The following is a 22,101-nucleotide window of genomic DNA, read 5'->3' as shown; positions in this document are numbered from 1 at the left end:
ACATGCAGCTTGAACTTACAACCCTAGTATCAAGAGTCAAATGATCTACCCACTGAGCCAGCCAAGTGCCTTTCTATGCCTCCACTCCTGCCCCTTAGAATCAGATAAAACCTTCAGTTTGAAGACCTCCAAGCTCACAAGAAAATCAACACATGGGAGAGGACTAGGAGGCTGGAGAAGACACTATGAGATATGGGTCATGGGAGCACAGAGCAAGAGGTCCCAAGACTCTTGCTGGCCAAAGAGAAAGAAGGAGGTTAGTTCTGAGAAGGCCCAGAGTTCTGTGTTCCAGGCCTTACTCAAGTTCAGCCCAACCCAGTTCCCTTCTTGACTACCTGCAGCCCTAATAACTCCTTGCCTTCCCCATCCCCAAAGCCAAAATCCCCCTTCAGCAAAGCAGTTTAACTCAGAGCTAGGTCTGCTCTCAGAATGACCCAGGCAGGACTAGTGCAGGCCACTCTCTGGGAGGCCTCCTTCTGAACAAAGCAAGAGACAGGGACTTCAAAATGAGCCACTGAAGAAGCGGAAGGGTCCTTTCGATGTCTTCCATCTTGGGGTGCCCCCAAAAGGAAAGTGACTCTACCTTTGGCCTTGCCCCTAAAAGCAGGATAACTGCCTATATTTTAATAACCATTTTAGGAGCCCTGCTGGGAAAGGTGATACTGCAGGTTATGTACAGACAGTGAGGGACATGGCCCTACAAACTAGGATCCCAAAGCACCCTAGAAGCAGGAGCTGCCCACGCTCTATTAACAAGAGCCATCATTCACTGAGAGGTCTCTCCCTGACAAGCGCTGAGCTAAGCACATTCCGTATACCAACTCATTGGTATAGGAGATAAGGCCTATCGCTACCATCCTTTGCAAATGAAGAAACCTGAAGCTCAGAGAGGTTAAGTGACTTGACAAATGGCCAGAAGCAGAGCCAGGTTAGGAACACAGGCTTTCTGACTTGAAAGTAGTATTTATCCACTATGCTCTTCTCCCTATAAACCTGAAAACTTTCAGAGGAAAGACACAACTCATTCCTGAGAATTCCCTCACTGTCTAGAGTATAGAATCTAGAGACCACAGAATCCACAGCACTGGGTTAAAATTCATCTGGCTCCTTTTGGATAAAGGAGATGGTAGGAGAAATATAGAAATTTGTCCCAAAGTCAGATTCCAGACCAGGTCTTATACTAAGAAAATAGCAAGCCTTAGGCAAATCTCATCGACTTTCAACTCGGTTTCCCCTTGCACTCTAGGGCTAAGCCATCTGCTTGATCCACACAGGATCATTTACAAAGCGAGGAATGTACACCAATAGTGGTCAGTATTGATCAAGACAACAGGAAGTACATAGGAGAAGGACAGGCAGAATGCTAGACTGATCTGGGAAGTCAGTCTCCATGGAGCACGTGGGACTAAAGATCCCTCCTTGAATAATGGGGGGGGATGGTGGAATTTTAACCAATGGAGTTTCAGAGACAGTTAAAGAAAAAGAAACTGTGTGAGAAAGCGGAAAAGGGACAGGAAAGCAGGTGCACCTTTGTAAAGAGTGAGTTTCCAGTGTGGTTAGAATATAGGTGGGTGAGATGAAAATTGAAGATATGACTCTGAGCAGTGCTTTGAAAGCTGCTAAGAAGTCTGGACTTGGGTAGTTCAAGAGCAGCATCAGGTTGTTTGTAAAAAGGGATGTTGTGGGATCAAGGCAGGGCCTCAAAAGGAACCTGCACAGCATGGGAGACACCAAAGGGAGAGCTGGTAACACAGCATCTCACGCAGTTGGCCAGAGGAGACACAGGGACACAAACTTGAGGACTGAAGATGTGGAACTGACTGAACGCACAAGTGAGGGGACCACCGTGCGGGGCACAGGGGAGGATGATCCCCAGAGATGACCAGGATATAGGACCTGAGAGGAGGAGGAGAGCAGTTCACTAGCTCCGGGGAGTCGGGAGGTGTGAGGGAAAGCTGGAACCGCAGCCTGTAGCTCGGGACAAACAAGAAAGAGACAAAGAACTGGAAAGTGATAGTTAAAGTAGTGGGAGGAGATGAGACAGTTAAGAAAAACCGAGCTCGGCGAGAAGCACCTTTGCACAGTTAGGCGGGCCTCCAAACAAGGCATAATTATCGCTGTCATTTACACCTGCAAGGGGCCACGAGGCCTTGGGCTTGCAGAAAGGCTAATGCCTCCCGCACAGCCGTTCTAGCTGGGAGAAGGGCGCCCGTGCCGCCACTTGTTGCAAAGATCAGCCGAGGTCAAGGCCCGCCCGCGCGCAGCTGCCTGGGTCCGACTCCGCTTTAATCATTCACCTGCCGGCTACCGGTCGCGGCTCCTCCGGGGCCCCTGCTCCATCCCGCGCCGGCGGCATCCGGAGGAGGTTCAGCGTGCCGCTTCCTTCCTGCCCCGCCGCTCCTCCGCACGCGGGACCCCCTCCCCCGCCGTACTCCTCGAAAAGGGCACTCGAGCCACTGGGACGCCCCCCGCACCCCACCCGCCCGGACGCGGGGACCCCGCTCGGATGCCCCACGGGAAACTTTGCTTCCGCCCCCGCCCCCAGCTGCCATGTACCTCCTGGTAGGATGTGGAGAGCTCCTGCCGGATCATGGCACTGAGCCGAGCTGAGGTACACCTGAGACCGCTACGGCTCCGGAGCAGCGGCGGGCGAGGACGGCAGCCGCCGCACTTTAAACTGCCGGCTCCGCGGGGCGAAACCGGTTCGGAGGTGCGGCCCCGAGACCAGGCGGGGCGGCACTCGGCGCATGCGCCTCGCTCCCGCTGGTGCCGCGGGAGGGTTGCTGGGAAATGTAGTTCTGGGCAAGAGCCATCGCTCAGCAACTCTGGAATGGCAAAACCTGAGCGCTACCCAAAGCCACGTTTAAGCCAGGCGTTAGACGCACGTGCTCTTTTCACCTCCCACTTCCTCTGTATGTTAGAAGAGGAGGGACGGAGAAAATGAGTGGAAAGTGGAATAAAGAGGTCAGGTCAGATGAGTGGGAGAGCCTAATCTATAAATGCAAGAGGCAGTCTGGTGGTTTCTAACCATTAATAAATGTCTGTTGAACACTGTATATTACAAAGCATTTTCATTCATATTATGCCCTTGATCCTGCAAGGAACCCTATAAGCTGGACATTTTGCTCCCTCTTTTACAAGGAAACTGAGGTACCTTGTTTCGGAAAGGATTTGGGCAAGGCAGTCATAAAGAATTTTTTTTGTTGTTTTGAAATGAATATTATTTAATCCAGGAACAGACTACAGAATCCAAACACTTTCCATTATTCCTAGGGCAGACAGTTGGAGTCAGGACATCTAGGTTTTTGTCCTGGCTCTGCCCCTCTCCCACAGGTTTTTGTTTGTTTGTTTTGTTTTTGTTTTTAAGATTTTATTTATTTGAGAGAGAGAGCAGAAGCGGAGAGGATGGGCAGAGGGAGAAGCAGGCTCCCCTCAGACAGGAGGCCCAAAGCAGGGCTCGATCCTAAAGCCCCAGGATCATGACTTGAGCTGAAGGCAGGTTCTTGACCAACTGAGCCCTGAGGTGCACCTCCCGCAGATCTGGTTAATACTCTGGGCCCTCCTATCTATGCCTAAACCCTGCCCTGCTCACAGGGCCTTGCTGAGAGCCTACAGATCATGCAGCAAAAAACAAAAGTGCTGTTCCCCTGCAGCAGAAGCCTCCTGCCCTGGATGTGGTGGGGAATACGGTGTCTGGCTTGTAGAACGGTGGATTTGTGGACTGCATCTTCCCCTCCTCCCACTGCCTGAACTGCCATTCTCTGTGGCCACTCCGGGCTGATTAGTTGTGAGGCAAATAGAGGTCACTTATGCTTTGGTGAATGCTGCTCTGTGTCCTGGGCAGCTGCAGCTCTGCGAGGCCCTGCACACAGGCCACTCGGGGCCTCTTCCATCTTCAGCAGCAACCACAGTAGCACCAACCACATCAAAGCCCCCTGGACCTCCAGAGTATTAGTAGATGGAGGCCTCCCTCACCTCTTCTGACCATCCTCCCCCACCCTGGGTTCCCTGGTCTTGCATCTTTAATGGGACCATATACATAGCAAATATACCATATATATTGTAGGTACTCAACAATGTTCAGTTTATGAATGGAACACTTATTCCAGCCATTTAACAGTTGCTTGCAATACAAACGACAACAAACAACTCTTTAGATTCCTAGCTGCGTTAATGCGAGGCTGGTGGATAGAACAGGTCACACAATCATAGAATTTTAGAGCTTGAGAGACCAGAAAAATCTAGTCCAGCCCTATCAATCCTCTCTACTCTTTGTTGATCGGACCAAACTGGAAAATTACAGAGTCCCACATCTGAAGGAGATACTAGTACAATATCTGACATGGTTTTAACAAATACGGCACTGGGCCCTGGGATACAGAAACAAATGGGATACTCCCAGGTCCTTGCCCTCTGGCTCTTCCATGCTAGTGTGGAGAAACCATGAACACATAAATAGAATTTTCTGTACTAGCTGTTCCCAAGTCCTCTCCTCCCATTCTCTCATGAGCACACACGAATCAGGCTTTCATCCTCTCTGCTCCACTGAAATTTGGTGGTCAAGGTCACAAATGACCTCAGAGTTGTCAAATCAGATGTCCATTTCCCCATCCTCCTCTTTTTTTCGTGAGGTTTGTTTTTTTTGGTTTGGGTTTTTTTGGTATAGTTGTAACACAATGTTACATTATTTTTAGCTGCACAACATAGTGATTCAACAAGTTTATAGGTTATGCTGTGCTTACAAGTGTAGCTGCCATCTGTCACCATTCAGTGTGATTACAAGATTATTGATTATATTCTCTCTCCTGTGCCTTTTATTCTGGTGGCTCATTCATTCCATAACTGCATCTCCCACTCCTTTTCTCCCATTTTGTCCACCCTCTCTGGCAACTATCATTTCGTTCTCTGTACTTATAGGTATGATTCTGTTTTTTGTTTATTCATTTGTTTTGTTATTTATCCTCTTTCTTCATCTGTCAGCTGCCTTGGCCTCGGCTGATACTCTCCTCCCTGTCTACTTCCCTCCTCTGGCCTCCAGGACCCCACATGCCTCCCCTTTGGCTCTCGTCTCACTCAAAGCTCTTTCTCAGCCTCCTTTGCTAGATTCTCCTCATCCCCTCAATTCTCCAAGATGGCATTCCCAAGCTAGGGCTCTAGATCTCCCTTCAACTCCCTCCCTAGGGGCTAGGGAAATGGGTTCCTTTTTAGTCTCACGGTTTGAATTACCATCTAGATCCCAAAAGATCCTTGTTAAGGGTTGAATTGTGTCCTTCAAAAAGGTATGTTGGGGTCCTAACTTGGTACTTCAGAATGGGACCGCATTTGGAAATAGATGGCTGCAGAGGTATTACATAAAATGAGGTCATACTAAGTAAGGTGATCCCTTCACCTATTATGACTCAAGGCCTTACAACAGATGGAAGACGATGTGAAGAGAGACACACAGGGAGAGTGTCCCGTTATGGCATCAGCAGAGATCCCAGTGATGCCGCTGCCAACCAAGGTGGCTTTAATCATTGCACCTGCTGCTTACAGGTTAAAAAAAAAAAAAAAAAAAAAAAAAACTTTTCACGTAGGGCAGACAGTCCTGTAGCTGGGTTTCCACTGAATTTAGTCAAGAGGAAGCACTGCTGGGAGATTAGAGGGGGTCAGGGCAGGGGAGAAGGCAAGGTTTTTCTTTTCTTTGCTCCCTCTTCCTGGCAGTGTCCCTTCCATGGCTCCAGCCCCTGACGCAAAGTCCTTTTGTGGTTCTAGCTTCAGCTAGGGGACCCAGGCCCCCAGACTTGAATACCACCTCCTCCTCCCTACTAAGTCTAGGATGTTGTTACTCTCCTGCTGTTTCTAATCTTCTCATTACCTCCGGGATTCTTCTCAGCCTTCTTCATCCCCCGTGCAACCAATTATCTTATTAAAAGTTATTCTGTTTCTCTTTGAATAATTCGTATTCTCCTTGCAGGTGATTGATTCATTGGGGAAAATGACTCTGGGTTCAAGTAGGGAAGGGCAATCAGAGGAATGCCTAGAAAAATTCAAGGGCATGTGAGCATGTCATTACACCACAGATTTATACTCGGTGTCTCAGGGAGAGGAAGGGAGATCTGATGAGTAGAAATTGTAGGGAGTATCTTTGGGCTCAAAGAAGTTATTAACAAATGGAACTGTAGAGAGAGAAAGGGCTCAGAGAAGCAGCACCCTATAGGTCAGAAATGTTATTAAGGAACGTGCTGCGTCTGATGGGGATGATATTCTATTCAAGGGCTTAGCAGGGCCTCTCCTAACCTGGAGATCCTGCGACCCATGGAACACAGATTCTGCACAGAACAGCTCACATCCGTGATCATTTTTGGTTTTGGCACAATTCCATCAAGGAGGCAGCCTGGTGTGTTACTAACACAGAAACTGAGATTCGGAGGCCTGGTGATGGATCCTGTTCAGGTCGCTCTGTATTAAAAGTTTATTCTGTTGCATGGATGAAATGTATGAGCATTTGATATGGTCACTGAGGGAAGGTGTAGCCCGTGGGCCTAAGGGGAGATGCTGGGAGGGGGCCTGGGCTTGAATCTTGGCTATACCAACCCCCTGTGACCTTGAGCAAGGTATTTAAGGTCTCTGCACTTCAGTTTCATTATCTGTAAAGACGGGTGGTGACACTGTGTCTTACTTCATAGAGTGAAAGCAAGGACTAAATGAGTTAATACATGTGAAAGTGCTGAGTCAGGGCTTGCACATGGTTTGGTTTCTTTTGCCAGTACTCGCACCCACAAAATGCTGGCAGGACCCAAGAACTCAGTCCTTGGTCCCTCCACCTTCCTATCCACGTGCATGTCCCTGATGATCTCAACTATTCTGTGGCTTTATTATTTTTTTTAAGTTTTTTTCTTTTTTTTTTAAGACTTTACTTATTTCAGGGGCGCCTGGGTGGCTCAGTGGGTTAAAGCCTCTGCCTTCAGCTTAGGTCGTGATCCCAGGGTCCTGGGATCAAGCCCCGCATCAGGCTCTCTGCTCAGCGGGGAGCCCACCCCCCCCCACCTGCCTCTCTGCCTACTTGTGATCTCTGTCTGTCAAATAAATAAATAAAATATTTTTAAAAAAAAAATACTTTACTTATTTCAGAGAGAGAGAGCAGAGTGGGAGAGCAAAAGAACACATGAACAGGGGTGGAGGGCCAGAGGGAGGAGAAGCAGACTCCCTGAAGAGCAGAGAGACTGATGCTGGGCCCAATGTGGGGCTCAATCCCAGGACCCTGGGATTATGACCTGAGCCGAAGGCAGATTCTTAAACGACTGAGCCATCCATGTGGCCCCATTCTGTGGCTTTAAATACAACTTACATGTCAAGGATCCCATGATTTATATCTCTCCCTTGGAACTCTTCCTTCAAATCCAGACTCCTATAGCCAACTGTCAATCTGATACCACTTTGATATCTATGTGTTTTCGAACTGACCAAGCCTGGTCTTGAGCCTCTCCCCCAAGACCTGCTCTTCTCACCATCTCTCCTTATCTTAGCAAGTGGCAACTCCATCCTTATGGTTACCAAGGCCAAAACCCTCTGGGTCATCCTTGACTCTGTTCTATCTCCCTGACCTCACGTCTCCTCTCAGTGGTCAGCAAATCCCTCCAGCTCACCTTCGAAACACATCTGAGACCACCCCCTTGTTCATCACCTGCATGGCTAGCACTCCAGCGCAAGCCACCATCACCTCTCACCTGGGTTACTGGATTACTGCAGGGGCTCCCTGCTTTAGTCTGTCCTCAACACCACAGAGTCATTCCACTAACATTTTAACTCATTCCTCTCCTCCATTCAGTAAGTGTAAAAGCCAAAATCCTTTAAAAGTGAGCTGTGAGGCCCCACAAGACCTGCCCCCAACCTCCTTTCCCTTTACCCTCTGACCTCTCAGACCTCATCTTCCACATCTCTTCCTTCCCACTGTTTCTCCAGCAAGCAGAACACTGCCTTTCCTCAACATGTATGCACCTGTCTTCCCCTTTGTGAAGAATGTCCTCCCCTCCTGGCTACCTCCCTTACCCCCTTTATACAAATACCTTCTCAGCGGGACCTTCCCTGGTCACCCTGTTTGTTTCTTTGTTTTGTGAGATTTATTTATTTTTTCCAGGGAGAGAGAAAGAGAAAGCACAAGCAGGGGGAAGGACAAGAGGGAGGGAGTCTCAAGCAGACCGCCTACCAAGACCCAACTGGGGCTCTCGGAGGAACCATGAGATCCCAACCCGAACTGACTCTGAGACCGACTCTCAACCCACGGAGCCACCCCGGAGGCCCTGATCAGCCCATTTAAAACTGCAGCCCCCCCTAACGCTACCTGTCCTTCATCCTGCTTTGTTTTTCTCCCAACAGCAACGTATGTATCTCACTTTTGTCCATTTCATCCATACAAGCCCATGGGATGTAAACTCCATGTGGATACTGATGCCTTGTTCAGCGATGTGTTCCCAGTAACCTGATACAGGGAAGTCCTCAAAAAGTATTTGTTTTATGAATTAATGAAGGAGTCTTTGCCCAAATGCCAGCCCTTATTATTTCAGTGCAAATCTGCGCCACGCTCTACCCTTTGCAAAAATCCCTTTGGGGACATAACTGGAAAGGAAGAGAAACCAGACAGAAGTAAAAGGGAACTTTTAAAAAGATTTTTCGGTAACCCTCTACACCCCAATGCGGGGCTGGAACAAACTTACATTCCCCGCCTCAACCCCCCATCAAGAGTGGCATGCTCCACGACTGAGCCAGCCCCACTGAATAAAGCTGGGGTCCTAGTGTGTAAATACATCCTCCTAGGTGCTGGAGTGTGGGATTGTGTCACCCACGAACCTACTCAACAACTACTGTCACGTGGGTCGCTCTCCGCACAGCTTCCAGTCCCGGGCAGCAGAGTCGGAGCTCCAGCGGCGCGGTCCCGAGGGCGCAGGGGCGGGGAGGGCGGCGCGCAGGGGCGGGGAGGGCGGCGCGCGCGGGCGGGGGGAGGCGGGGTTCCGGGGCCGCGGGGCGGGAGCGCGCTCAGGCCACCCAGCCACCCAGGCCCGCCGGCCCTGCTCGGCGAGCGCACCATGGCGGGCCCCGCGTCCCGGCGGCGGTTGCGGCGGCTGGCAGCGCTGGCCCTGCTCCTGGCGCTGGCCCCGGGGCCCCCGGCAGCCTGGGCCGGGCAGGTGCCGCGCCCCGCCGAGCGGGGGCCCCCGGTGAGGCTCTTCACGGAGGAGGAGCTGGCCCGCTACGGCGGGGAGGAGGTGAGCGGACGGGAGGCCGCGGGGCAGGCGCGGGCTCCGAGCTGGACGCCCGGCCTGCGGGCTTCCTCCCTCCGGACGGAAGGCCGCGCAGGGACCCGAGGAGTCCGTCCGAGTCGGGGCTGCGCAGACTGGGCCCTGGCCCCGAGCCCGCACGCCCCGTGCCCGCGCTGCCCCCTGCCTGCCTTCCGGCGAGGTGCTCCCCTGAGATGCGTTTCGGCTGGTGATCGGCCCCAGGAACCTCGGAACTTTGGGGGGGGGTGTTAATGTTAGCATCAGCTGAGGGCAGACCCTTTCGCCTCCTCCGTGGAGTGAGTGGCGGGGGTGGGAGAAGGGAAGTAAAACCTGTGGGGCAGACCCAGGGATGATCCAGGCTTCCCTGCACTTCCTGCCCTGACCTCAAACCCACTTTTACTGCCTGTGCTCTTGGCTGAGAAAGAGCTGGGGAGAGGGCAGAGGGGGAGACCGGAGGTTAAAGACAAAGACACCCTCCCCTCCAACACACCCACTTCACTCAGTCTGGAGTGATAGTCTGGAGGCGTCTAGGAAACTCCTCACAGGCCCCCGTGCCTTTGGACTGCTAGGGTCCAGTGTGATGCCTGCGGAGCCTAGGAAGATGCTGCACTCCCCAGTAGAAGGGCCATAGTGGGGCCAATCCGGGAAGAGAGGGGGAAAGTTTGATGGGGAGATCAGTGAACCATAGCATGTCAGCGTTGATAAGAACCAGCCTCCTGCTTTTACACACGGGGAAACTGAGGCATGCACCAGTTAGGGGCAGAACGAGGAAGGGACCAGTGTCCTCTTGTTAAAACCCTCCAGCCTGGGATCCCTAACCCCAAGTTAGCTAGCCTTAAATAGACCAGGTTTGAAAGGGGGACAGGGGGAGGGTGGTCAGAAACTTGGCCCTTAGGCAGTAATGGCTGGTTTGAATATCACTGTATAAAGACGTTGGTTAGAAGCCTGAGTGGAAGAGAACACAGAAGGAGGGAGACAGGGATGTGACTAGATGTTAAGGGAAGCAGAAAACCAGATGATACAGGATCCAGGAATCGTTGCAGAAAAGAGTTAACGTAACAGGCCTACTCTCCTTAGGAAGGCCCGCTGGCAAGAGGGGCTGTTGGCTGATGTCTGGAATTCCAGGGTGTTCCACACTTCCCTAGCAGATGAGGGTGGCTCACTCTGGGCTCTTTATACTGTTTATTTGCTGGGCAGAGAGGGCCTACATGGCCAGCTGCCAGTAAAAACCTTGGCCTCTGAGTCTCTAATAGGTAGAGACTAACGTTCTGGGCAGAAACATCGCGCACGTGGTGCTGCATTGTGTTGCTGGTGGAAGAGCTCTGTGTGTGACCCCTCATGGGAAAGACTGAGCATGGGTAAATCCACCCCTGCATTCCTCTAGACTCTGCCTGTGTCCTTTTCTCTTACGATCTCGTATCCTTCTGTACAGTTGTAATACATCTGAGCTCTGAGTACGACTGCATGCTGAATTCTGTGAGTCCTCAAAGTCAATCTTGAAACATGGGGGCGAACTTGGAGACCCCTGGCACAGAACCCAAGAGAAGAGAGAGTTCAAGGTTGAGGGTACTTGTAGCCACAGCTCCAGGGGCTACAGGATGAGGACGGAGAAGAGACCCTGGGTTTTTTTTGTTGTTGCTTGTTTGTTTGTTTGTTTTTTATGCTGACATTACGGATACTTAACTAAGGGAAGGAAAGAGGGAAGCTTGAGGTGGGAACAGGTTAAGGAGAGAAATGTTTTGGTCGTCTATAGGCAGAGGGAGGAAGAAAGTCAGGTAGGAGAGGGGCCGATGAATACAGCTGAGTAGAGCCATGCTATTCCCTGAGCCACCCTGGAAGGTTCTGGTTTATGCCTGTTGTCTGGGAAGAATTACTAATGACACCCCCCCTTCACTCTCTGGAGTGTCACTGTTGTGTGAGACATTATATGGTACCCGAGTTAGAGCTTTGTACCTTTGGATCATGCCTGGCTACGACTCCCTGTTCTTCGGGCCACGAGCTCTTTGGGGTCTTCCCAGCTGTAAGATGCTTTTGTCAGTCAGGCCGGCACAAGCCACCATCACCTCTCACCTGGATTACTGGATTACTGCAAGGGCTTCCTGGTCCACCTGAAACAGAAACAGTAGAAAATAACATATTTGGCTTATCGCAAGGAATTGGTTTATGTGATCGTGGGCACCGGTCAGGCAAGTCTGAAGTTCATAGAGCAGGCCAGAAACCCCTGGGCAGTTGCTGATGCCCCAGCCCACCCGAGGAATTTCTTCTACAGGGAAACCTTAATTTTGTTCCTAAGGCCTTTCAACTGATGCAGTTAGGCCCACCCCGATTGTTCAGGATCATCTCCTTTACATGGAGTCAGCTAATTATAGATGTTAATCACAACCACATAGTATCTTCATAGCGACACCCAGATACTGTAATTGATCAAAGTTGGCACGTAAAACTGACCATGACAATGGCCATCACAAGAGTGCCTACTCTATGTAGGGATTGTGTGAGGATTAAATGAGATGGTGATATGCAAAGGAGGATAGGCCTGCAGTAATCTTAGCATAGTAAGCCATTATAAATCTTAGCTGCTACTTTTGTTAGCTTATTACTAAAGTTATAAGCAAGAGGCAGTATAACAGGTCCATAATCCTCTTATGCAATTCAAAAATCAAGCTCTGAACCCAGAAGAGGTGTTTTTGTTTTTTTTTAAGATCTTATTTTTAAGTAATCTCTATGCCCAACGTGGGGTTTGAATTTACAAACCCAAGATCAAGAGTTGCATGCTCTACCAACAGAGCCAGCCAAGTGCCCCACAAGGTCTTTTTTCTTTTTTTTTTTTTAATAAGTCATTTAATAGCAAAACGCAACCTGCTCTGATCTCCTTTGGTGACAGAACCTTGCCGGTGCTGACACGAGTCTGTTTATAATGGTCATGTGTTGTCCTTAGTGTGAATACTCATGTTCATGCTTTCCTGTGGAAATGTTCATAGAGTTGGTTATGGGGCGCTGCATCGGACCCCTTCGGGAAGACGAGTGAAGTTGAGGATTCTCCCTGGTTCAGAGCGGATGTCATCCTCCACCCTCCAAGTGCAACACGATTTTTGCCATCCTCAGAAAATGTGTTTTCCGCCTTCACTGCATGGGAGGATACCAAGGGCAGAGAGGGTCACCCTGCCTGCCCCCAGCCCCACCTGATTTCTGGGCCTGGGACCAGATGGTGCCAGCTCTGTCAGGCACTATCCTAACCACTTTATCTATTTATTTTTAAGATTTTATTGATTGATAAGAGATCATAAGTAGCAGAGAGGCAGGCAGAGGATGGGGGGTGGGGAAGCAAGCTCCCCGCTGAGCAGAGAGCCCTATGTGGGGCTCGATCCCAGGACCCTGATATCATGACCTGAGCCCAAGGCAGAGGCTTAACCTACTGAGCCACCCAGGCACCCCTATCCTAACCACTTTAAAGCACCAGCTCATTTAATGACCATCACAGCCTCACGAGGGAGGGGCTGTTATCTCATTTGTCAGTGGAGGAAGGAGGCATGGGGAGGTTAAAGGAACTTGCCCAAGGTTACACAGCTAGGAGTCCTCGAGGTGAACCAGGCGCTGCTCCCTCCGGCCTGAACAAGAAAAAGCAACTACCAAGGGCGCCCCTCTCCGTCCTTGCACAGTCCTAGAATCGTGCCAGGCAGTGACCTGCCCCACGGGGGTACCGGTTCTAAGAAGATATCAGCGTGCCAGTGTGCTGGGAAACGTAGTTTGGCTGCGGGAGTTTATTTCACGTGACTCTGGACCCTGAGCTGGCCGAGGCCCCCTGGGCTTCACGGTTATTCTTCGTAGATGGAATTTGTCTGTTCTCAGCACCAGCTGTCCTCGGAGATCTGTGCTAAGGTCAGGAGGTGACAGGGTGACATTTGTTTTCTGCTTTTATAAAACTGAATGATAGTGAGGAGTAAGACTGTACTTCTTCCAGAAAGATCATTCTGAACAGACATGAAGAAGATACAGTGAAGGCGGTGGGGTGAAGGCTGGAGAATAAGGAGGGGAAGCCGCCCTCTAATTGTGCAGTCGAGTGACGGCTTGTAGACGGCTATGTCAGGGCGTACTTTCTGCACCATCCCCCAGGACACACACACACCACAAAAGTTCTGTCAAACAATGCTTCTCCTTACTACGTGTGATGCACCCCAACATTTTCTATTTTCTGTTCCATTTTAAACTTTTCCTTTTCTACTTCATTAAAAAAATTGGTTAGTAAGTCACTAAGTGAATCCACAATCCATTAATAGGTTACCGATGCCACGGCGGTCAGAAAGGAACCCAGCCTCGGATCCTTGGGGGGCCCCGTTATTTCTGCAGAAGAAAACATCCGCAGCAGTTTCCCTCTTTACCAACGAGGGCCTTTGGCTCTGTCCTTGGCCCCCGGTTCAAGGGCGAGGTTGAAGGCTCAGGGGCCCGCTGTCCTGCATGTACCCAGGCTCCAGGCCTCTCCCTCCCTCTCTTGGCTCTGCTGCCTTGTCTGCTCTTCTGTGGTCGTTCTCATGGCCCTCTCCTGGCCCCGCTTGACAGCAGGCGGGGAGGAAGGCCAGTGAGGCAAGTCCAGACCCCGAGGAGAAAGGCGAAGCCTCATTCATACAGGGGTTCCCCTGGTTCCTGTCCATCTGGGCGCTTCTGACCCACTCCGTGCCTCACTGGTGGTCCTGAGTCTTGTGGATGAATTGCCCAGGCCCCCCTCACCCTGTCCTGGTCCCAGGCAAGTGCGCTGTCTTCATGCTGTGTGGCCCCCGGTGGGGCAGGCCAGGGAGTGGAATGAGCTTGGCCTCTAAGGCTCCAGAGACTGCTCTGATTCCCGCTGGGACTCAGGGCAAGTCTCCCAACTCCCTGGCTTGTAGGGCTGCATCTGGAAAATGAAGGTGTTGGATAATCTTCAAGGCCCTTTCCGTTTTAACTTAAAATGCCTCTAGAATCCTTATCTGTCACTTGGGAAGTACATTTTTTGTCTGTCAAAATCTAGATTAAGGATCCGGGTAACTAACGAACTGCTAAGGGCTTCATATCTCTTGCCTTGGTTAATCCTCACAACAGCCTGGTTTAGTGGATACTCACAGAGGGGGAAACTGCGGCACAGAGAGACTAAGTAATTTGCCCAAGGCAGCACAGCTTATAAGCCGTGGCTCAAACCCAGGTCTGTTCGACTTGAGGTGACTCCTCCTGTGGGCTCTTGGAAAAAGGCAGACCTCCTGCTGTTTCTGCAGACCTGCTGTACAGATGAAAAAAACGAAGCATCCTTCCAGGCGGATGAGAGGGTGGGGAGCCGGGTGGGAAGCTAGTGATGAGCATGTGTGTCTTTATCTGTCTGCAGGGACATTTGTATTTCGGAGTCTGCATTTCTGCAAGACTTCCACTCACCCTCTGTCTTCTCAGTTGCCTGAGTTACCCCCGGGGCCCGGAAACCATGCCCACTGCTCTGCTGCCAGTGGACTCCCAGCTCCACAGGCCTGGAACGACCCCACAGCCCCACTCCCAGCGCGCCTGACGTTTAACCGATAAGGCCATTCCTCTCTCTGGAATGTCTGTAACAACATTCCTTTCTGCCCCTTTGCTGGGACTACTTCTTTGCCCCAACACCTTCAATGTATGGTTTCACGAGGAGACAAATATTTAACTGTTGGAGTTGAGGGTGTTAGTGATAAGATGCATGTGGTTCTAGTTTATGTATGTGAATGTCATGTTTCTATGCCTCTTTGCACACAAGGAAGGAGTGACGTAGTCAAGGAAAAGCATCAGGATGGAGAATATGACCAAATGCCATGGGTAAAGTTATAACTGTTAAAATAGTGTTTAAATTGAAATAATATGTAACCCCACTTGATAAGCTATTGAAGTCAAGAAATACACAACCACAGTGAAAGAAAGGCCGTTAAAAAAAAAAAAAAGCAGGCTTCTGGCTGGTTAAGCCATGCCTTTTATTTTTTTTATAAAGATTTTATTTATTTATTTGACAGAGAGAGAGATCACAAGTAGGCAGAGAGGCAGGCAGAGAGAGAGGAGGAAGCAGGCTCCCCGCTGAGCAGAGGGCCCGATGTGGGGCTCAATCCCAGGACCCTGAGATCATGACCTGAGCCGAAGACAGAGGCTTTAACCCACTGAGCCACCCAGGCACCCTAAACCATGCCTTTTAAAATGACCCGTATTGGAGTGCCCGGCTGACTCAGTGGGTAGAGCGTGCAACTCTTGATCTTGGGGGTGAGTTCGAGCCCCACATGGGTGTAGAGATCATTTTTTAAAAATCTTAAGAAAAAATTTAAAATAGGGGCACCTGGGTGGCTCAGTTGATTAAGCCTCTGCTTCTGGCTCGGGTCGTGATCCCAGGGTCTTGGGATTGAGCCCCGAGTAGGGCTCTCTGCTCAGCAGGGAGTCTGCTTCTCCCTCTCTCTCTGCCTGCAGCTCCCCCTGCTTGTGCACGTGCTCTCTCTCTCCCACTCTCTCTCCCCCACTGTGTCAAATAAATAAAATTAGAATTAAATAACTCTTGGTTGAGGTGGAGCACATGTCCACCAAGTCAACAGAAGTTCTGGAGACTGTCCAGAGGTGATAGAGAATGTAATAACCAACCACTCACTGAGCTCCTGCACTGGGCCTACTGTGTGCTCACCTACGCTGTGTCCTTCAGCGTGCCTGCAAGGTCATTGGGTGTTATCCATACCTAACGGTCAGAGAAACTGAGGCCTGTGAAGTTATGTGATGGTGAGATACATATCCTCGGCCAAGTCACTTACCTTCCCAGAGCCCCAGCTCCTCTCTCTGTGAAATGTAGTCATGAAAACTTGACCTTAAGCCCCACGAGGTCAAGAAGCTCAAGGCCCATGCCTAGAGGAGAACGAGCAGTGTGCTCTCGGAAATCTAGAGATTCCTGTGTACCCGGCTGCAGCAGCCCCCTTCACCCCGGCCTAGGAGCCGACGGTTGGTGTCCCTGTACCTACAATGGGGCTGAGACAAAGGAGACCTGGTCTTGCGTGTCCTAGAACGTGCCAGTTGCCCCAGCCCGAGTCCACCCTGATGGTAGTTAGGAAATTCATGCCATCTGTTTTTGCGTTGTTCTCTTCAGTGGTGGTGGGAGGGGATAGGGATTTGAAGATAACATTTTATCCCTATAAATATAGCAAAAAATATACTATGAGACTGTGAGCACTTTGGGGAGACAGCATTGCTTGTATATTTCTAGCACTGTAAATGGTTTTTTGAAGAACAGACTGCTTACATTTTTAATAAGTGATGACGTTGTTCATGTACTTTGGTCCAGGAATATAACTCACGAAATTATAAAGTAGCTAATAGAAAGATATTCATAATCCTGCCATTTATGGTTTTAAAGAATTGGAAAGAGCCCAAATACCCAAAATAGAAGAAGAGCCAAACCAACAGGTACACAGTATCACTAATATAAAATAGTGCTGTGTTGGTGACAACCATTTTGGTTATTTCAATACATGAGAATGTTTATATGAAGCAATATTACCTGTAAGAAGCAAAATATAAAATCGATCATTTATACTGATTGCATCCATGTAAGTACATTAACCAAGATGAAAGGAGATTTGGGTTGATTTAAAAAATTCACCATTTAACATACTTTGAATTCTTATCTATGTAGATTTGCTTCAGTCCCTGGGATTTTCTTTTCTTTTTTTTTTTTTTTTTCCACAGAAAGGTATTGCCCTGGGCTTGTCATGATACGTTGTCACTTTTCCTAAGTTTGTGAGTGGACATGACATTGGGCAGGCAGGGGCAAGCTCCTGATGGGACGAGCTGGCTGAGGACTGGCTCAGGGATGGCCACTTTGTACCTTTGGCTGCTGCTGTCTGCACAGCCTGTGGTGGGAAGAGATGTCACCAGCTTGGGCTGGAGGAGCAGAGATCTTGGGCTCCCTCCAACAGCTTCTCTCCTGCTTTCTAGGAGGATCAGCCCATCTACATGGCAGTGAAAGGAGTGGTGTTTGATGTCACTTCTGGAAAGGGTAAGTGGCTCGGCTTTATGAATCCTTACTTCTGGGGAGCTCGGCAGCCAGAGTGGGCACTGGATGTGTGAACAAAGTGAGGGGACACTGGCCAGGGCCTGTTCCCTCAGACGGAGATAACATTCTTCGTCACTGTTGTACTTCCACAGTGGTTTTCTAATGATGTCATGCTCCTGCTCAAAAGCCCTCCATGGCTCCCTGCTACCTATGTCATCAAATTCCAACTTGATGTTTTTACCATGGTTGACGCAGTGAGAGGAAAAGTGTTGCTTTGCAAGGTGTTGGGATCACAGAACATGACAGAACATTTTAATGTCGCTTCGTGGTTTCTCTAGTGGTAATTACCGATGATATCATGGCAGTTTTGTTATGGTTCATTGTTACCTGATACCAAACAAAAGATGTTGAACCGAGTAGACTTGGCTTCCACCAACATTTAAGAAGACTGAACATTCTTCCTGTTTGCATTTTAAATATTTTTAAGAGATTGTTTTCACTGTGTATTTGTTAAAAATCACCTTTCAGTCCAGCATGTGTGACTTATTCCAAAGTCTGCATTAGTGGAACCCAGACTGATGGCAGGGGCTGGCTTATTGGGCTTCATGTCTTTTCTACTTCCCCTCTCCTTGGGCCTGGAGGCTTCTGCAGCGCCGGATTGGGCTCAGAAGCCCCCTCCCCCACCACACACCGTCTCCTTGCTGCTTGGCGTGCATGTCCACACTCACGACTTCTTCCTTCTTCTCCACTGCAGAGTTTTATGGACGAGGAGCCCCCTACAATGCCTTGACTGGGAAGGACTCCACCAGAGGGGTGGCCAAGATGTCTCTCGACCCCGCAGACCTCACCCATGACACTGTGAGCCAGATTATGAGCCTTTGTCCAAATGTCCCACCTGCCTTGGCCATGGCCTTTTTCACCTAGGCAACAGCAAAGCTTCCTAATTAGCCTGTTGATCTTCCGTCCACTCAGTGTGGCCAACTGTTTTCTTGAAATAGAGATCTTACTATGCCACTCCTACTCAGAAACCTCCCAGACTCCCCAGTATCTGCAGAGTCACGCCCAAGCTCCCGTGAACTTGGGACCTTCACAGTTTGGCTTCAACCTGCCTTGGCAGCCCCATCCCCCTTACAGTCTGCACCTGCCACCCCCAGGCTCATAGGTTTGCTGTTGGGCTCGGACACCCATTCCCCAGGCCGCTCTGGGCATGAACAGGGTTGAGAAGCAGAGTATCCCCATGTTCATATTCCTGTGAAAGAGAAAACAGCATTGACAGAAGCCATTTAAGGGCCTCAGAAATCCCAGCAGAGGGGCCGGCATTCACCCAGCTGTGCTCAGATGAATCAGACTCATAAACCACAACATTACAGAAAGATTCAGGAGCCAAGGAAGGGGAAGGGTGTATGAATCTGTCATGGGAGAGGGGTAGAGGGCCATGAAAAGAAGGTGGGTGCAGACTGCGTATCACGTACCCGACCCTGCCCCAGACTGGGTGTTCTCTGGAGTCTTGAATTCCCACATCAGTCAAACAGCAAATGGCTCCCTCCCCACCATCCCCCTACACACAGGGTTGGTTCTTGAAAAGTTGGTTGGTTGTTGAGATATGTTTTCGCCAGCATTAGGGGTGTGAGGGCAGGGGGGCGGGGTGGTGAGAGTCCAGTGCAAGGCATGACTCACTCATCCCACCCCCCCACCTCTCCCCCGTGTCGCTTGGGCTTTTCTCCCCAAGACGGGCCTCACGGCCGAGGAGCTAAAATCCCTAGACGACGTCTTCACCAAAGTGTACAAAGCCAAGTACCCCATCGTGGGCTACACGGCCCGGAGGATTCTCAACGAGGACGGCAGCCCCAACCTGGACTTCGAGCCCGAAGACCAGCCCCATTTTGACACAAAAGACGAGTTTTGATATTCCTGGGATTGTGTTCCTGATGGGGCGCGGGGCAGGGAGACCCTCAGCTGCCCGAGCCTCTGGGCACCCGGACCCAAATAAACCAGACGTTGAACCGGGAACCCTGAATGCTTGTTATTGTCCTTGGTCGAGTGTTATGTCCCCGTGACACCCCCCCACCCCCACACACTGGCCAGGCTGGTCAGGACAGTGGGGCCAGGAGCCCCCTCGGTGTCACCGCGGAAGTGACTGACTTCTTTAGATTTCTGTTTTCTTGTACTTGAACTAGATTCACTGTGACCATGTTTACTTTAGAATAAGCACGAAAATAAACTTCGTATTTTTCACAAGAGAAGATTCTTCCCCACACGCCCTCTCCTTGAGGCCTCATCTGCTCCATGGGCAGGGGCAGCCTTGTGCGTGGGCCGCGCCTTCACAGTCCTGCCTGCAGTGTCCCCACCCCTGAGGGGCCGTCCTCACCATCCCCGTCAGGGCAGGAACAGGGAGGATGCGTGGGAGTGGGAGCGGCAGGGGTGGTGAGGGGGGGCTAGAAGGGCTGGCTCAGCACTTCCACCAGGACAGAGTGACCCCCCCTGACTGGCTTCAGCCCCATCTGGGCTGGAAAGTGGTGCCCAGGGCCAGGGCTTTGTGGCCAGAGCCCGGCCTGGACGTCGCCCCAAACTTGGTAAGGTCCACGCAACACGCGGGACTCAGATTAGCTTCCAAAAGGATTTCATTCCTTTTGAGGGGGGATTTTTTTCCCCTCTAAGGGACACTGGCCCTGTCTGAAGACATTTTTATATGCTTGTTGTCACAGCTGTAGGACTCTACCGGTAGCTCACGTGCACAGGACAGCCCTTCCTCCTCAGACCAAGAACCTCTGGCCCAAAGGGTCTCATGTGTTGAGGCTGAGAAGCACCACGTTAAACTCATCCTGGAATTTTTATAGTAGAGATGAATTTCTTTGACAGAAACTAAATAGCATCTCTTCCCAAGAGAGAATTTTTACATTAAGCGGAAGACGCTCCTAAGGGGACTGACTGTTCAAAATGCTGATGCTAGGGCCCACCCCAGGGCCCCAGATTCCGGATTTCTAGAACATGGCCCAGGAGCTGCATTTTTAATGAGCACCCTCCCGCCCCCCCTCCCCCCAGGAGACTGTGACATGGATGGGCTCGGATAGACTTTGAGAAACATTAGCTTCTGTCTCACCTGTCACCTCAGGGAGAACCTGCCAAAGCCTTTCTGAGGGCCAGGCTTGACCTCTGCCTTGTTCTTCCATGTGTCCAGACCAGAGATTCTCCTGGCGAACTCTGGTGTCCCACTCAGAAGCTGGGAGCTTGGTGACCACCCACCCAAGAGTAAAGGGCCTGGAACTTATCAGACAGGACTCTGTGATTCCTAGAGACCACCTACAGGGCCCGACTCTGAAGGAGGACAGCTCGAGGGCACAAAGGCTGCACAGGCTTTTCCAGAAAGGGCAGGCAGGCTGCCTCCGGGTGGCAGGGAATCTGGCCAGGCAGGGGTTGGCCCTGCAGACGTGCGCCCAGGACATCCCACGTAAGCATGGCCTCGAGAATTACTTAATACCACAATGTGTCGGACACCTCTCATGCTCTCATTCGCAGCCTGTCGGCCCCCTACGTGTGGTGGTATCTCTCAGTGCCAAGTTCAGCCTTTTTCCCCTGGGCTTCTCTGCCAAGCGAGCCGTCTAAGCCATTCTAGGGCACTCCAGCCGGCAAGGGCAAGGAGCTAACCTGCCCCCGGAACGCCCCTCCACCAACAGGGGCTGGAGTCTGCAGACCCCTCCCGCCACTGAGGCTCGTTCTTTGGGCTCCTGAGAGGGTCTCAGGTGGGACTGAGCCCCAGCTGCACACAGAGGTGATCCGCTCAGTAATGCCCCCTGGAACTGGGAGAGCGTCCTTCCCTGTGTTACTCCCCTCAGTCCCCTGGGCCTCAGCCCAAGGATCATTTCCCAAATGTCCGTCCCTGCACACCAGACCCTACCCAGCAGGGGCACAACCCAGGGTAAGACACAATTGACTTCCTCAGACACCAATGGATCACGTAATGCCAAACCCGGGTTTACTAGTAACACCTCACACCTGTGCACACTTAACAGTTTCCAAAGTCTCGTTCCTGCGACCACAGCTGTGTAAGTAATGACCCCCAGAACTTACCGGTGTGCAATGGTTCCTCCTTGTGCTCAGAGGTGCGGTGGCCAGTGACTCTGGGAGGGCGCTGTTGGGGATGCTGGTCCATCCCGGCTGTCTGGGGCCTCCGCCAGAACAAAGAAGCGGGGCTCGCTCACATTTCCCGGGGGTGGAGCCGGTCCTGGGCAGGAAGTTCCATTCCTCTCCACGCATGACTTCTCACGAAACTGGGCTGTGCCTCCTTTTATGACCTGACCTCTAGCATCAGGCAATGTCACCTCCACACCTCATGGCAGCCATGAAGCCCACCCAGGGTCAAGGAACACCAGGCCTATTTGGGAAAATATGACCTGCCACAGGCCCCTTGCCCCTGATCTCATGAGATTCTTACAAAAGAAAATACTCTTGTTTTCAGGTTTCCTGTGTTTAGCTTGATTGCCCGGCACGTGGCAGGTGTGCAGTCCATTGCTTTCGTCTTGTGGGGAGAGACAGGTTTCAGGGTCAGACTGACGGGTACGAGTCCCGATGTCATCGCTTACCGCCTCTATAATCCCAGGTGAGTTATTTATCTTCCCAGAGCCTCAGTTTCCTAGTGTTTAAAATGAAAGTCCAAACTCCCACTTCACGAGGCTGGTGCTAGCACCGGATGTGCAGTGTCGTAATGCCCCGAGCAGATTCCCAACACCTGCCCGGTGCCACTTCCTCTTTCCTCTTCCCCTCCCATTCCACTCGGGACTGAATGCTTCTCAGACTTCCCAGCAGGTTCACAGACCAATGTGAGAAGAAATCGTCAGTTATGCGTCC

At 50.9% G+C, this 22,101-nt stretch overlaps 2 protein-coding genes across 4 annotated transcripts in view; one reads left to right on the top strand and one right to left on the bottom strand.

The window, feature by feature from the left end:
* The window catches only part of PACC1 (proton activated chloride channel 1), a 45,357-nt gene extending 34,105 nt beyond the window's left edge, over positions 1-11,252 (bottom strand). The window contains exon 1 of one of the 3 annotated variants that reach the window (XM_032862794.1): positions 11,189-11,252. In XM_032862794.1, coding sequence (XP_032718685.1) covers positions 11,189-11,218 — 30 coding nt within the window. In that variant the 5' untranslated portion in view covers positions 11,219-11,252. Of the gene's footprint in view, positions 1-2,556; positions 2,731-11,188 lie in introns of those variants that run through there. The other 2 variants (XM_032862796.1, XM_032862795.1) reach the window with 2 other exon arrangements.
* On the top strand, positions 9,020-19,273 carry NENF (neudesin neurotrophic factor). Its single transcript, XM_032862797.1, has 4 exons — positions 9,020-9,242; positions 17,199-17,259; positions 18,011-18,114; positions 18,986-19,273. Exons 1-4 carry the CDS (start codon positions 9,066-9,068, stop codon positions 19,160-19,162), a joined length of 519 nt encoding a protein of 172 aa, XP_032718688.1. The 5' UTR covers positions 9,020-9,065; the 3' UTR covers positions 19,163-19,273.
* Positions 19,274-22,101: the final 2,828 nt, after the last annotated feature.

The sequence above is a fragment of the Lontra canadensis genome, unplaced genomic scaffold (assembly GCF_010015895.1).
Source record: "Lontra canadensis isolate GAN:19392208 unplaced genomic scaffold, GSC_riverotter_1.0 scaffold24, whole genome shotgun sequence".
NCBI lineage: Eukaryota > Metazoa > Chordata > Mammalia > Carnivora > Mustelidae > Lontra > Lontra canadensis.
This window is presented reverse-complemented; position numbering and strand designations above follow the sequence as displayed.

Bases quoted from the DNA above. Each gene is read 5' to 3' on its own strand.
- NENF (XM_032862797.1), top strand. From the start codon at position 9,066: ATGGCGGGCCCCGCGTCCCGGCGGCGGTTGCGGCGGCTGGCAGCGCTG. The intron at 17,260-18,010 runs GTAAGTGGCTCG...TCTCCACTGCAG, and splicing joins TGATGTCACTTCTGGAAAGG to AGTTTTATGGACGAGGAGCC. The intron at 18,115-18,985 runs GTGAGCCAGATT...TTTCTCCCCAAG, and splicing joins CAGACCTCACCCATGACACT to ACGGGCCTCACGGCCGAGGA.